At 39.5% G+C, this 13,574-nt stretch overlaps 1 protein-coding gene across 1 annotated transcript; it reads right to left on the bottom strand.

The window, feature by feature from the left end:
* Window positions 1-1,021: 1,021 nt before the first annotated feature.
* uri1 (URI1 prefoldin like chaperone) lies at window positions 1,022-12,923 on the bottom strand. Its single transcript, XM_085461269.1, has 11 exons — window positions 12,535-12,923; window positions 11,838-11,872; window positions 6,362-6,440; window positions 6,054-6,189; window positions 4,862-4,953; window positions 4,701-4,764; window positions 3,446-3,641; window positions 3,106-3,346; window positions 2,869-3,020; window positions 2,073-2,313; window positions 1,022-1,743 (listed from the first exon to the last, which is right to left on the bottom strand). Exons 1-11 carry the CDS (start codon window positions 12,604-12,606, stop codon window positions 1,555-1,557), a joined length of 1,497 nt encoding a protein of 498 aa, XP_085317395.1. The 5' UTR covers window positions 12,607-12,923; the 3' UTR covers window positions 1,022-1,554.
* Between the last annotated feature and the right edge of the window lie 651 nt (window positions 12,924-13,574).

Here is a 13,574-nt window from a genome sequence, read left to right as displayed (position 1 = left end):
GCATCTGCTGCTGTGCTAGTAATCAATAGGTGCTCAGTTGAGTTCAGCATTTTGACCTTTTAGGCCACTAAAAACAAGAACACCTCCCCTCACTACTTCATCCAGCTAAAAAAAAAAAAGGCCCTTCTGGATTTTTCCTATGATTGTTTTGAAACTGTAAGTAGAGTCACAGGAAACTGTTACTTAGTTTTGAAGGTTATGTGATTGTTACTTAAAAGAGCACAATTTATAATGTATTTATTAAGCAGTTATTTTTCAAATAGGCCATTTATGTAAAAAAAAAAATACATAAAAAAATATAAAATACAACGCATGAATATTTTGTTTTAGGAAACAACTTGCAAAATACGTCTCATATTTTATTCTTTGAATCGTCTGTTTCACTCACTGTTCTCTGAACTGCATATTTCTCAACATTCATGCAGTGGTTTTACAGTTTATCCTTCTAAGCACATTTAATGCAACCATGAACTTCTGACTTTGATCTGTAAATAATACTTGCTTCTGGTCTTTAGCAGTGAAATGTTGGTGTTGCACCCAAAACATCCTCGATTTGTTTGTCTTGGGAATTCTTTCTCTTCCTTTAGGACTTGAGTTTTTACTAACAGGAGGAGCCATTTTGCTTTCAATTAACTTCCAGATTTGATGAAGCATTATTGCTGCCTTAGAAAGTTCGATGGCGGATGGTGCTTTACTTAGCTCTTCTAATTCCACTGCATAACAGGAAATTCACTAGGAGTAACAATAATTCATAAAAGCCTTATCTCAGCGTCTAGTAACAGCTATTTAAAGACTGAAACAATTTACACTAGGCATCAGGCAAAAAATTTAAAAAACTAAAATATTATTACCCATTATTACTGTGCTGTGTGCAACAACAACTGGAGAAAAACGTTTTGGTATAAGATATTGAGAAACACAATAAAGCCCTGTCAGCAGACCATAAATGAAATATAGATCCATCTCCTTGTGTAGGAGAGTAAGAATTATTTTCTCTTATGGAACAAAGAGAAATCAAGACTTGTAGTCAAAATCATTTATTTTTCTTTTACTTTCCATCAATATTTTTTCTGTTTTACATAAAGCTTGTCACAAAGGAATACATACATTCAGTAGGACAGGTCAAGACAGGGTAAAATGAGAGCTAACGAGACCTGATTCTGTTTAATAATCAATACTAGGGGAAAACAAACAAAAAAGGCAACTCATCTTATGTGGCAAAGCCTACAGTCGGAGTTAACCTGGCGATATCACAGATCAACAGAAGAGTAGACAGGTAAACGTATGACAGACTGCAAATGTCTTAAACAAGACTAAAAGAAGAATGTCTTTTAAAGCAGATAAGCAAAAGAGGCTGCAATAAACCGTAAAAAAGCAGTGTTACGCAAAGGCTGATTTGTTAAGTGTTCTACTTCACAGACAGAAACAGAAATCAGTGGATGAAAGGCGTGCAAAGAAATGAGCATGTGGTTTGTTTTTTGTTCAGTTACCAGAGAGAAACAAAGGCTTCACAAAAGATGTTCATGTAAAAGCTGAATATTTGCCTCTTAACAGTCACTTCTGCTGCAATCGGGCAGCTTTGAACTTTGACACCCTCTTCGGGGCTTGCTGGGGTGGGGCAACATCAGGCGCCACCTCCTCCTGTTTCTTCTCCAGTATTGTTGGCAGAGCTGGTGGAGAGATGGTCAGATGAGGGACAGCTGAGGGCATTGGATCCTTTTCTATAACTGTACCTGAAAAAGCCTGAGAAAGAGAAATAAAAAAGAAACAACAGTAAGGAAACTGATGTTGCGTCACACTTTCATATATTTGTGCTCGGATATATTGCAGAATCTTTCACACCAAAATGAGATTAAGAACTATACAAAGAAACGTGTTCAGGTAACAAATACTAAACCAACTTAAAGCCGGGACACTACTTAAAAAGAAATAACACAAGTGCAGTAACTTTGAATCATGCAGACCATACATTTAATCGAAGAGTGTAAAAACAACAAACTCAATGCTGAAACTTTTCTAAATGTTACATTTACTCTGAGGTGAATACTTTGAAGCATTCAGCTCTCTTTCACCTCAAATCTGCTGGGAGGTTGCAGCAACACTGCTGTGGGACTGTCCTCTTCTGTGATGCCATCGCTGGTGTCGCTGTGCGTTGCTTCGTCGTGACTGAAGCTGCGTCCCATAATTCTGCGCTCTTCAAAGTCTGCAGCGCTGCTCTCACTTGTGTCGCTGCACACGCTGTTCTCTCGACTGCGTGACTTCAGTATGGACTTCCTAGGTATGGGTTCCCCATTTTTCACATCTACAAACAACCTGATTTAAAAAAAAAAAAAAAAAAAGTAAGAGTCCAGTTTCACCAGTCAAAGCAGCTAAACATGAAGTATATGAAAAAAAGTACTGGGCCACCAAAATGTTACATCCACAGAAGTTGCTCAAAAGTTCCTGGGACACGTTATTTTTGCTGATGTTAATGCAAAAGCAGGTTTATAACTCCATCGTTACTGAGTCAGCGTTGCCAACTATGAATATGCTCTCAATGCCAGCATTCAGTTATTGAGATAACAGTGACTGAGTTGGTGTAGCTCCTCAGTGCTTCTACGTTGCAGTAATGCCACTAGCAGCTGATCAGGAAGAGAGGGAAGAAATTTCCCCAAACCTATTACAGCACTCAACAGTGAGTGCTTTAGAGTGACCCATTTCTTCACTGGTTTGTATTGCTTGATTTTATACACGTGTGGTAATGGGACTGAAAATACAATGTGGCCAATTTTTTTTCCATACTTCAAACCAGAATCTGTTTATGGCCACATTTCAGTTTTAGACATGCAAAATTCATTTGTTCATTAAGTCTAACTGCAATATTTTTACCTGTAAAGGTCTGCCGGTGTTGTGATTTTGTGAAGTTCGTGATGAGCATGTCCATTGCTGTGGCCATTTTTCTTTTTCCTCTTCGAGTGTTCCTTCTGCTCTTTCCTTTCGCTAAACTTCAGTGTGGTGTTTTTGCCTGTATTTATTCTCACCTGATGCAAAAGGCAGACACATGGAAAGATGAAGAGAAAACTCACAGAAGACTCACAGATGTTCTAACTCATTCATTGCTCTAACCTTCTTGGGTTCGACTGTGTGAGAAAAGTAGATAGTAGGCAAACAGTTGGCTTCCTCTTCCTCCTCAAAGTCTTCTTCCTCTTTCCTGTCCTGTCTGAGTGGTGCTGTGCTGGAAGGCAGCGCGCTCCAACCTGGCTTCAAACTCAGCCCATTTACTGGAGTCGCAGCATCTGCATCTTTCTCCTCTTCTGAGGAAGAGGATGATGTGTCCTCACCATTCATGTCTCCATTATCAGATAATCTGAAGGGGAAAAAACCAAAACATCTAACTTTGAAAAAGAACAAAGAAAGAGCAGGATTATTGATCCTCATACAAAAACAGAAAAGTATCTTCACATACTTGTCCTGCTCATCTTGTAGCTCCTCCAGCTTCTCGAGTTCATCCAATCTAGCCCATAGCTCCTCCTCAGTCATAATGCATTTCCTGCTTCCACTATCTCTGCTTTCTTCCTCATTCTCCTCATCCTCTTCTTTAAAATCAAAAAACACATCCTGCTTGGGCTTAGAGTTTGGCTTGTGAGCCATTCTTTGCTTTCCTGTTAAAGCGTACAGAAAAAGAAACCTTTAACCCTTTAAGACCTACCATAGAACCAAGTCCGCCAGAGCTTATATTATATTTTTACTTGCTGTGGAGCCATTTTTGGGAGCATTTCAAGTTGCTATACATCAATACAACCATTATAGCCCAAACTTTAATAATATGTCTGCATTAGGTGCATAGTAATTACATAAATTGCAAAAAAGTGCAATAAACTACAAAAAAATTGAAAATCGTTTTTGTTTTTTTAACATATATTTCTAGTTAGAGAAATTTAAGAGGCTCATCCCTCAAAACTGTAAATACAAAAAAGTTGCACAAACTAGTTTCCCACCACAGGAAATTTATTTTGAGTGTCTTCATAGTTTTATTTTTGAAATACACCAATTTTTATACACTGCAGGAAAAACGAAAATAAATATTATAATGCAAATTTGCAAAAAAGCAGCATATGCATCAAAATAAACTATTTCCAGCAGTGCAATATGAGTCCTAAGCATCCCAGAAACGACACAGAAAGTCATAAACTCAAACATAACTTTTTAAAAACACAAGTATAGGCTCATAAGGCCCCGATCGTAAAAAAACTACATTTCCGCAAAATGACGTCACTTCCGGTTTCGGGCAGGTCATGCGGTCATGTGATAGTTCGCGCTGATGGACGTAGGAAGTGTTACAAACAGCTGATCGGATCGGCGAAGCGTGTTTCTGGAATATCATGTTTTTGTTGCTGCAGTTTTTGCAAAGCTATATGTGGAAGGAAACTGTGACCTAGGACAAGCTGATGGCATAAGATGTAAGTACAACTCCTCCGGTTTCATATGCAAAAAAAATTATTGCGCTAGCTTACGTGGTTGCAGAGCTACCGGGATTTAAAAATAGTTACGCAAAATGGAGCGTGCCCGCTCCGATCGGCTGTAAAGGGTTAAACTATTCACGCCTACATATGAATTTAATTCTGGTGTAGAATTAAGCAATAGGTGAAAAGCTACACTGCTTTCTCTGCGGCCATGATGCACAAGTGAAATGAGGTCAGAAGAAAGGCTGACAAAGATACCTTTGGTGACAACAGAGTCATTGTTTCCAACCTCCTCTCTGATGTCAACATAGTCGCCTTTACTCTAAAAGAACAAGAACACTACAGTTAATGTTTTTGCCCCCATTTATGACTTGCACAATAACTTATGTGTGAGACAACTTGTTGGTAATGCAACATACAGCAGAGATGGTTTCCAAATTCTTCGCAAACCCAACTCTGGCTTCAAAGTTTTTTATCGTCTTGGACAGGCCATCTAGTTCATTCTTCACATCTGTAGACAGCAGATGCATTTTCATTAAACTGTGCACTTAGGAGGGCAAACTGACAGAGCCACATGTGCCGAAAAAAGACATAGAGACAGCAGGCAGATTTCAATGAAACGCTTCAAAAAGAAAAAAAGGAAAAAGACAACCAGCTTGTAAAGAGTTAAAATCCTAAACAAGTTGTGAAGAGAAAAAAAATGAAAAATGATGACACAAACAGTTGATAATATCTTCTGCCCTGAATACTACTCCGGATCATTAAATCTTCACAACAATTAAGCCCTTTCACTAATAGCAGCAGAGGGCCCTTGTTTCCATGGCAATCGGGAGCCCCTCCAGTCAGTGCATCAACTGGAAGTGAGGAAAGGTCAAACACAGAAGGCCTGACAACTCAGCCGCTGTCTGACACATTTCAGCTAGCTATGTTTGTATTACAGCACTTAGCTCTGTAATAGCAGGGTGGGCAGGGTCAGGAGATGGGGGAGGACGAGAGCGGGGGGGGTTGGGGGTGGCGCTGCAGATGGGGCTGTGGCAGCACATTTCTGCTTCACTAAACATTCTAATAATGTTCACATCAGAGATCGTTACTTGGGCCCATTTGACTTGATATGAGATTTTCAGAGCTAGAAATGAGCAGCGGGGTTAACACACACAGGGAAGCAAAGCTGCACACAACTGATGTGAGATCGAACAAAGCCGCTGCAGTAACAGGGCCCGATTTGACCACAGAAAAGAGGAACAGGTAGGAGCTGTTATCCCACGGTTCACAGCCTAAGCAGCGACAGCGGTGACCTGAATGAACGCAAAAGCTGCGCAGTCCATGAGCCCTGCAAACACTGCACATTGAAATAAAGGCGCGTCGAATGTGTCGGCAACCCGCTATGACAAACGTCCAACAGCTGTAGCATCTTTGCATACGTATGACTGCTGTGGTGAATCGTTACACGGTTTAAAGTTTTTCCTTCAAGGATCTGTTCAGACGAGCTATGTTGATATGATGCACTTGCGCCCTCTGCTGGATGAAAAGCAGCACTAACAGATTATGTTAATGTCACGCGGTAAGTATTCAGTGAGAAGTGAAAAAACATAGTTTAAGGAAAATACTCACATTTCATCCTGTGATCAACAATTTTTTGAGCTTGCTTGGCAGAGCACTTGGTGAACCAGTTATCACCCAGCAACACTGTGACCTCGTTGGTGTGTACCAGCTTTCCGGGCATAAAGGCCAAAGGGCCAAATGGTACCTGCACGTGTGGAAAAACAGAGCGCAAGAAAAAAGAAAAGAAAAGGGAAACAGGTCAAATCAAACAGGTAGAGCAAACGCAAATAAAGGAGTAAAACGTATATAGGAGTGAACTTTTGTGTATTTTAGAATTCTCTCCTTTCCTCTGTATTTTAAACAAGGTCATCACTCACCATGATGTCATATGACAGTTGATCTGGCAGAGTTTTGAGGCGGTCATTCAGGGCTTCATAGTCACCCGACACCTTCTTCCTGCAAACAAAAGGTTTCTCCAATGAAACCACAGCTCTCTGAAGCCATCCTGTCTAATTTGGTGTGTTTGTCATATTTGGGATAAGTCAAAATTTAAACAATGGGAAGCAAACAATGGAGTAAAGGGGGAGCGCCTGTTTTCCACTTGGGGAGGGCAAATGTGGCATAGCAGCTAAAGTAGTCTCAAGATGTCACTGTTTTTTTCATTTACTTATTCTTATTACTTATTTTTTGCTGGGCATTGTAAAACCTTAGGAATTATAGGAAGAGAAACTGACCAAGGAAGGAAGGAAGAAAGGAAGAAAGAAAGAAGAAAAAGGACCAGCTAATTAAAATTTCTTATCATATTTATACAACAAAGACAGCAGAAACAAAAAATCCCCTCAGCAAAAATCACTTGACCACTTTGTAAATGGACCACAGCTACCAAAGCTTTATGACAGCATCCTCAACATAAACTACTGAATCAGGCTCAGCTTCCAATGCCTTTTACAGCAAGTGTTATATTCCCATTTGAAAGCACAGTGCTGCCAACAGCCCCCTCATACTGGGTAATAAATCCCTCCAGTCATCTGTTGGAAGAGTATTTTCTCCTTTACACTCTCCTCTTGCAATCAAACGTTTGAAACCAAACTTTTTAATGAGCACTTTAAAATCCAATTAGTAAACAGCTACAGCAATGGAGGCAACAGTACTTTTTTGTAGCTTTTGTAATGCATTTTCAGTAGGATTTAGGAATTTTACATTTATGAACTTTGTATGCAGTTACATCCATAAGTTGTTGGTTTCCAAGCAGTTGGATTAACTGAGAAGCAGACTGACTGTCAGGTGAAGCCTGTTCCCTTATGTCATGACAAGTAATACAGATAAAAGATCTTTAGTTGATTATAAGCTTTTAATTTGGATTTAGCAGCTGTTTACTGGAGGAGATGTTGATGAATGAAGGCCATTGTTATGGTTAAAAAACAAACAAACAATGATCAAGAAGCTGGCCTCAAAGCCTATTGTTCAAAGGTACTGTTTATAAGGGTGGGGAAACCTGCAGTCAGCTGAGACTAAAGAAGTCACTTGAATGAATGATTTAAAACAGAATCTACTTCTTGGGAAACAAACAAAATGAACCTATGTAATCTGGCCTGCAGAAAGGTCAGATTACACGTTAGAGAAAACATGTGAAAGCCCCTGCAAGTTCTTGGAAAAAAAAAAAACTGAACCGATGACTTTTACCACAATGATAGAAAGCAAAAGGTATGGAGGAGGAGAGAAACAGCCCATGAGCTGAAGAACACGACATCGTCTCTCAAACGTGGTGAAGACAATGTTATAGCACGGGCACATATGGCTGCCAGTGAAACTGGGCCAGGAGTGTTTACTGATGATGTCACTACTGACAGAAGTACATACTGTGAAGTGTACAGAGCTATACTCTCTGTTCAGACTCAACCAAATGCTGATCCGAAGGTGCTTCACACTGCAAACAGATAATGATCCAAAGCAAACTGCAAAAGCAACCCAAGAGTTTATCAAAGTAAAGAGATGGGATATTCTTCAGTGACCAAGTCGGTCACCTGATCTCATCCCAGCAGATCCTGCTTTTCACAAACTGAACACAAAACTGAGGGCGGAGAGACCCCCAAAAAACAAACAAGCAGCAGCAAATGAAGGTGGCTGCATGAAAACCGAGCAGCACTTTATGATGTCCTTCGACAGACATTGACTGGAAAGGATTTTTTAATTCAAGTATTTAAAAAGATCCTTATATTTACAAGTATGTTTGTTTGTGCAAATAGTTTTAAGCCTCTGAAAATGGGGGAGTGTGTATAAAAATGGTTGCAAATCTTAAGCAATTAAATAAAAACAACTGACCGCTTGACTTAAAAACCACCATGGTAGTGTACAGATTGTAGCTATGATTAAAAAAGCCAACCATCTCAACCTTACACCTCTAGCTTTGTCTCCTAAGCTGTCCTGCCAACATCCTAATCTCTATCCCTATTGGTCACTCCCAACAGAAATCTGAGCATCTTCAACTCTGTCACCTCCAGCTCTACCCCCTGTCTTTTTATCAGTAGCAACACCTCTAAACCATACATCATAGCAGGTCTCACTACCATCTTGTAAGCCTTCCCTTTCCCTCGTTCTTCTATCCATTTGTCAAATCACCCCTGGCACTCATCTCTATCCACTCCACCATGTCTGTACTCTATTCTTCACCTCTCTCGTACACTGTCTATTATTTTAGATCACTCACACACACACTTCACTCACTGTGTTGGAAGGATAGAAAGAGTATTTTCAGCAGTGGTGAATTTAAAAATAAATAAAGACATTGAGAGGGGAGCTTTAGATTCACAGTGCAATACAGTGGCCTCAGCATATTTTACGATATTTTTATGCTTCTTCTTTTGAATTTACTTACTTTTTTTGTTTTTAATTTGGGAATAGGCAAATATTCTGCCAAATCAGACCCTTGTGTAAAAGAAACGTGAGAGAAACTACACTGAATAGTGTGTAACTGGACTGGATTAATGTATCAATAATAACAAAAAGGGGATTTATCTCACGTCAGGTCCGTGAATGCTAATAGGAGCATGAGGAAGATATTTATCACACTCTATGCACGCCCATATAGTCTTAAAAGCTCTAGTCAGTGGAAATGAAATCACCTGTGTGAGTCTGTCGAGACTTACAGGACAATGTTTACACATCTGTTATAAAGAAAATGTTTTATTGCCCTTTTACTGATAAGTACTCTCTTTCATTTTACACATAATGCAAAATAAATGTAATAACACAAAACCTACATGCACTTTTCTTATTTTAATCAATAATACTTAAAACACTGATGCTAACACCCCCTACTTAGAATCAATGGAAATGCACTTACTGTAGCAAATCTACCCTGCAGTGAAGCCCCTACACAGTCATGGTCCACTCACACAGGTGTTTTTATCTGTCTGTTAAGAGCGCTACTATCTCTTAATGTCTCTCTGTGCATACACCACATGTCAATTCTCTTAAATGCAGCAATACTTTCAGCATCTTTTTTTTGTTAGCAGCTCTGCTAATCTATGTCTGCTTAAAATGCCTGTAGTATAACAAGGCACAAAAACAGACTACTGCCACTGAAACAAAGTAGTAACTTCCTCAAATACGACAAATTGCAATGTGAAATGTACTATATACACTTAAATACTGGGACACACCTTTAAATTAAAGTACTTACAATCCATCACCTAAACATGCATTTACAAACATTTGTGAAAGAACTGGTCTTTCCAAAGACTTCACTGAATTCAAGCGTGGTACTGTCAATAAATGTCTTTCCTACTAGAGTAAAAGCATTCGGGATCCAAAGTGGCAGACCATGTAAAGTTTCAGAGAGAGGACACTGAGTAATGAAGCGCATAGTAGACAAAAGTCGTCATCACTCTGCCGACTCAGCAGCTACAGACCTCCTCTGGCATTAAGATCAGCACAAAAGCTGTGCGTTCGGAGCTTCATGGCACAGGTTTCTATGGCTGAGCAGCGCCTGTAGTGTAATGTGTAAGTGGCCCAGTATTTTTGTCCATATACAGCATCTCTGCATGTTTCCCTTTTGTAAACTACTTGCATGTGCACATTCAATAAAATAAGCCAGTTTTCTTTTAATCAGCTGTGCCGTTGCACAGGTCTGCACGATTAATCGTTAGAAAATCGCGATCTCGATTCATACTTATGTGTGATCTCATTTCCAAATGACAACGATAAAAAAAAAAGAAAAAAGACGACGATTGTACCGCATTTTGATCCGGGACGTACTCTGCATGAAAACAAGCGCTCACTCTTCCTGCTCAACAAATGACAAGGGCGGAGCCTTATACCACGTGATACAGAAGCTGTGCCGTGTGATGCTAAAATTAGCACGTCAGGGATGACGAGAAAGTGACAGGAGAAAATCCGTCCCGGTCAACCACCCAAACACCAATAACGGGAACCTTACACAGCGCTTCCCTATACCCGTCGACCTCCCGCAGGCACAAAGAAATTAGCGGCTATTACTTATCACCTGGCTCCCATCAACACTGTGCAAAACGAGGGATTTAGGAAAATGATCAACACCCTAGACCATAGGTGTCAAACTCTGGCCCGCGGGCCAAATTTGGCCCGCAGCCTACTTACATTTGGCCCGCGAAGCCATACCAAATTACTATCAGAGCTGACCTACTGGTATTATACAGCTAATATATATATTGTTTAGTATTAAGCTTTGCTTGTTCCATATTCAGTTTTTCAGCAAAACGTGTTTGAGTCCATAAGAAAAGATTTATTCTTATATCTGGAGGAATAAATATATTTCAATAAATATTAATGTTAGCCCGCGACTTTGTTCCAGTTTTGAATTTTGGCCCACTGTGTATTTGAGTTTGACACCCCTGCCCTAGACAAACGCTACACAGTGCTGTGTTATTTTTCTATTGTTGCACTACCTGCTCTATACACGCAGTGTCGAGCAACGGTGGAGACGGAATTTCAAGCAGTACAACATTTTGCGGCAACAACAAAACGTGAGACATTTGTTGTTTTTATGTTTATTTATTGTTTTTATGTTCAGTCTCAACTGTTACGAAGTTGATGTGCAGTTAATAAGTGCAATAAATATTTATACTGGAAAAGAAAATCGTGATCTCAATTCTAAGCCAAAAAAATCGTGATTCTCATTTTATGCAAAATCGTGCAGCCCTACTGTTGCAACACAATTTGTGCTAAACAAATAAATCTAAACTTGTTGATTTCACATCAGAGTGAAGTCTGTCCTTGTAGACCCACAGGTCATAGCAAGCAAGGATTGATGAGTATTAAGTAAGAGAAATGAGATGGAGCCACCCTCCCTGACATGTTACTTCCCTGATAATACTTCAATCATTCTTTTTATTAACCCAATTCTGTTAAGGTGTTTCCATGTCACTAACCTGCTGTTTTGCATCACAGGCACTGTTTATTGTTAAATACTCCAGGGCTGTTGACAACACTAACAGTAACACCTACAATAAAAAGTCAAAAATCTGTGCTGTGAAATGGGGCCTGCTGGAACCTGAGCAAAGGTCAAACACTTCATTAGGAAATAAAAGAATATCACTGTGTGGGTGTGCACAAACTTGATAAGCAACTGACGTTTTCTGTCAATTTAGAAAGTATTGATGACCCTAAAAGAATCTATTTTTGGTTATAACAGCATGTTTGTGCAAAATAGGGCAAAAAAAAAATGGGGAGGTCTAAACCTGATATAGTAAACTTCAAAACTACACTGAAGGAATATTAGAACATGAAGAACCTGCACAGTGTACTCAGTTAATGCAAGCATATTTTAAAAACAACCAACTTTGTGCTCAAGTTCATTGGTGCTTTCATGCTTACCAGTGTTGAATCCGACTTTCACAGTCTTTCACCACCTGTTTCAGGACAAATAATTTTAGTAAGAATCAAGCTGATAAATCTACGCAACTTACAGTCTCCAGGTGGAAAATTTAAAAAACATTTAAAAACATTTAAATCATCTGTGATAAAACATTCATTTCACCGAGGCTTTTACTTTACCCCGGCTGCAGACACAACTGCCCAGAGGCACGAATTTATATGTAATAATAGTTTGACAATCATCACACACAGGGAAGTAGGACGAGACAAACACAAAATTAATAATTTAAAAATGAAGCAAAAAAAATGAAATAAAAACACAGTGGTTTTGTATCTAGGTGAAATTTACTTCCCAAAGTAAAGAAGCAAACAGCACTGGTATAAAATTCTTTTTTTTTTAATGCCAAGAAACGAACCTAGCTGAGCACGCCCTCCTACAACATTTAAACTTGAACATGTGAGCGCAGAAGGAGGAAGCTTCTCGAAAACTGAAAGTCAAAACAACAAACACTCTTTGTGTAACCTGTGAAACAATAATGGCACAGATGTGTGTATCTGCAGTAAAAGGTACTTCAGCAAGTCCCAGCAAGTGGCTCCAAGACCTTCCCCGGTGCACCATGTGCCCAGTGGCTGACGGTGGCTTGGCTAACGTTGCATACTAGCCAGCAAAATGTTTCGCGACAACTGGTGATATTACCTTTTCGTGCTCCTCTCGGAGCCTGATAACTCCGCCGAGGTGTTCTATATCCACTTGACCCTTTTCAGCCATTGCCAACCCACTTGCACAAAATAAATTTCTGGTGTTTCGTGACCCCAAAACAAAGCTCAAGGGCTGTTGTGAGTTCTAAAGAAGTGTTTATGAATGCAGCAGCAGCTATTCCTGAGACCCGTTCTGCTCGTATTCATCAATGGGTCAGTGATAGTTATCCACACTTTCGGAAGTGATATCATCTCACACTCTCATTTCAGAATTTCTGCATGATTTCCAAAAATATCCACAGTCTGAATATCCGAAGATTAGCCAATACTCCTTGTCACTCTCGCTGCGCCATGCACCTCCGTCCAACTCCAAGAACTCAACCGCTATTCCAGGGTGGTCCCGGTCTGAGCTTTCAAAATAAAAGACTTCGGTCGTATACTTGGTTTAGCATTAACAACAACAACAACAGCAACAAATACAAAACGTAAAATTAAAGAAAAAAAAACTAAAAACAATTATACTTTTGGTGGACCTAAGTGAATAGGAATAAATCTGGTAAAATTACAGTCACAACAAAGTGCACACCTTGTGGTGGCTTCTTTCTACTCTCAAGCCCATCCTCTAGTTTCACATCAGCAAGTTTTTCGTAAGGCTAAAAAATCAGTCCGTGTTGGATTCACACAAGTAATTCAGCTTGCGTATGGAAGGCTAAGATATGGAGGTCGACTGGGCCACTGCAACACCTTGAGTTCGGTAGTCTTAATAATTGCGAGGCGCACACATCCTGTGACTACAAATGATTACATTTAAAAAGTGTGTACTTTATTTTTACCATGACTCATCGAGAACTTCAAAAGTTTTAGCATTTAATGCATCTCTTTCCTTTCTCATTTAATGCTTTTATTTTAAATGTCAAACATTGCATTTTCCGTTTTGGTTTCAAATGAAGCGAGCTTGATGCAGTTCTTCCTCCCAGTGTACTCTGGGTAAATATGAACGTCTGCACAGATGTAAACAATCTAAAGCGAGGTGATGTT

Source organism: Copadichromis virginalis, linkage group LG7, assembly GCF_057382275.1.
Source record: "Copadichromis virginalis isolate Kocher_CV1m ecotype Utaka linkage group LG7, C_Virginalis_male_GT1.1, whole genome shotgun sequence".
Lineage (NCBI taxonomy): Eukaryota > Metazoa > Chordata > Actinopteri > Cichliformes > Cichlidae > Copadichromis > Copadichromis virginalis.
The sequence above is the reverse complement of the archived record's forward strand: the minus strand, read 5'-3'. Positions and strand labels throughout refer to the sequence as shown.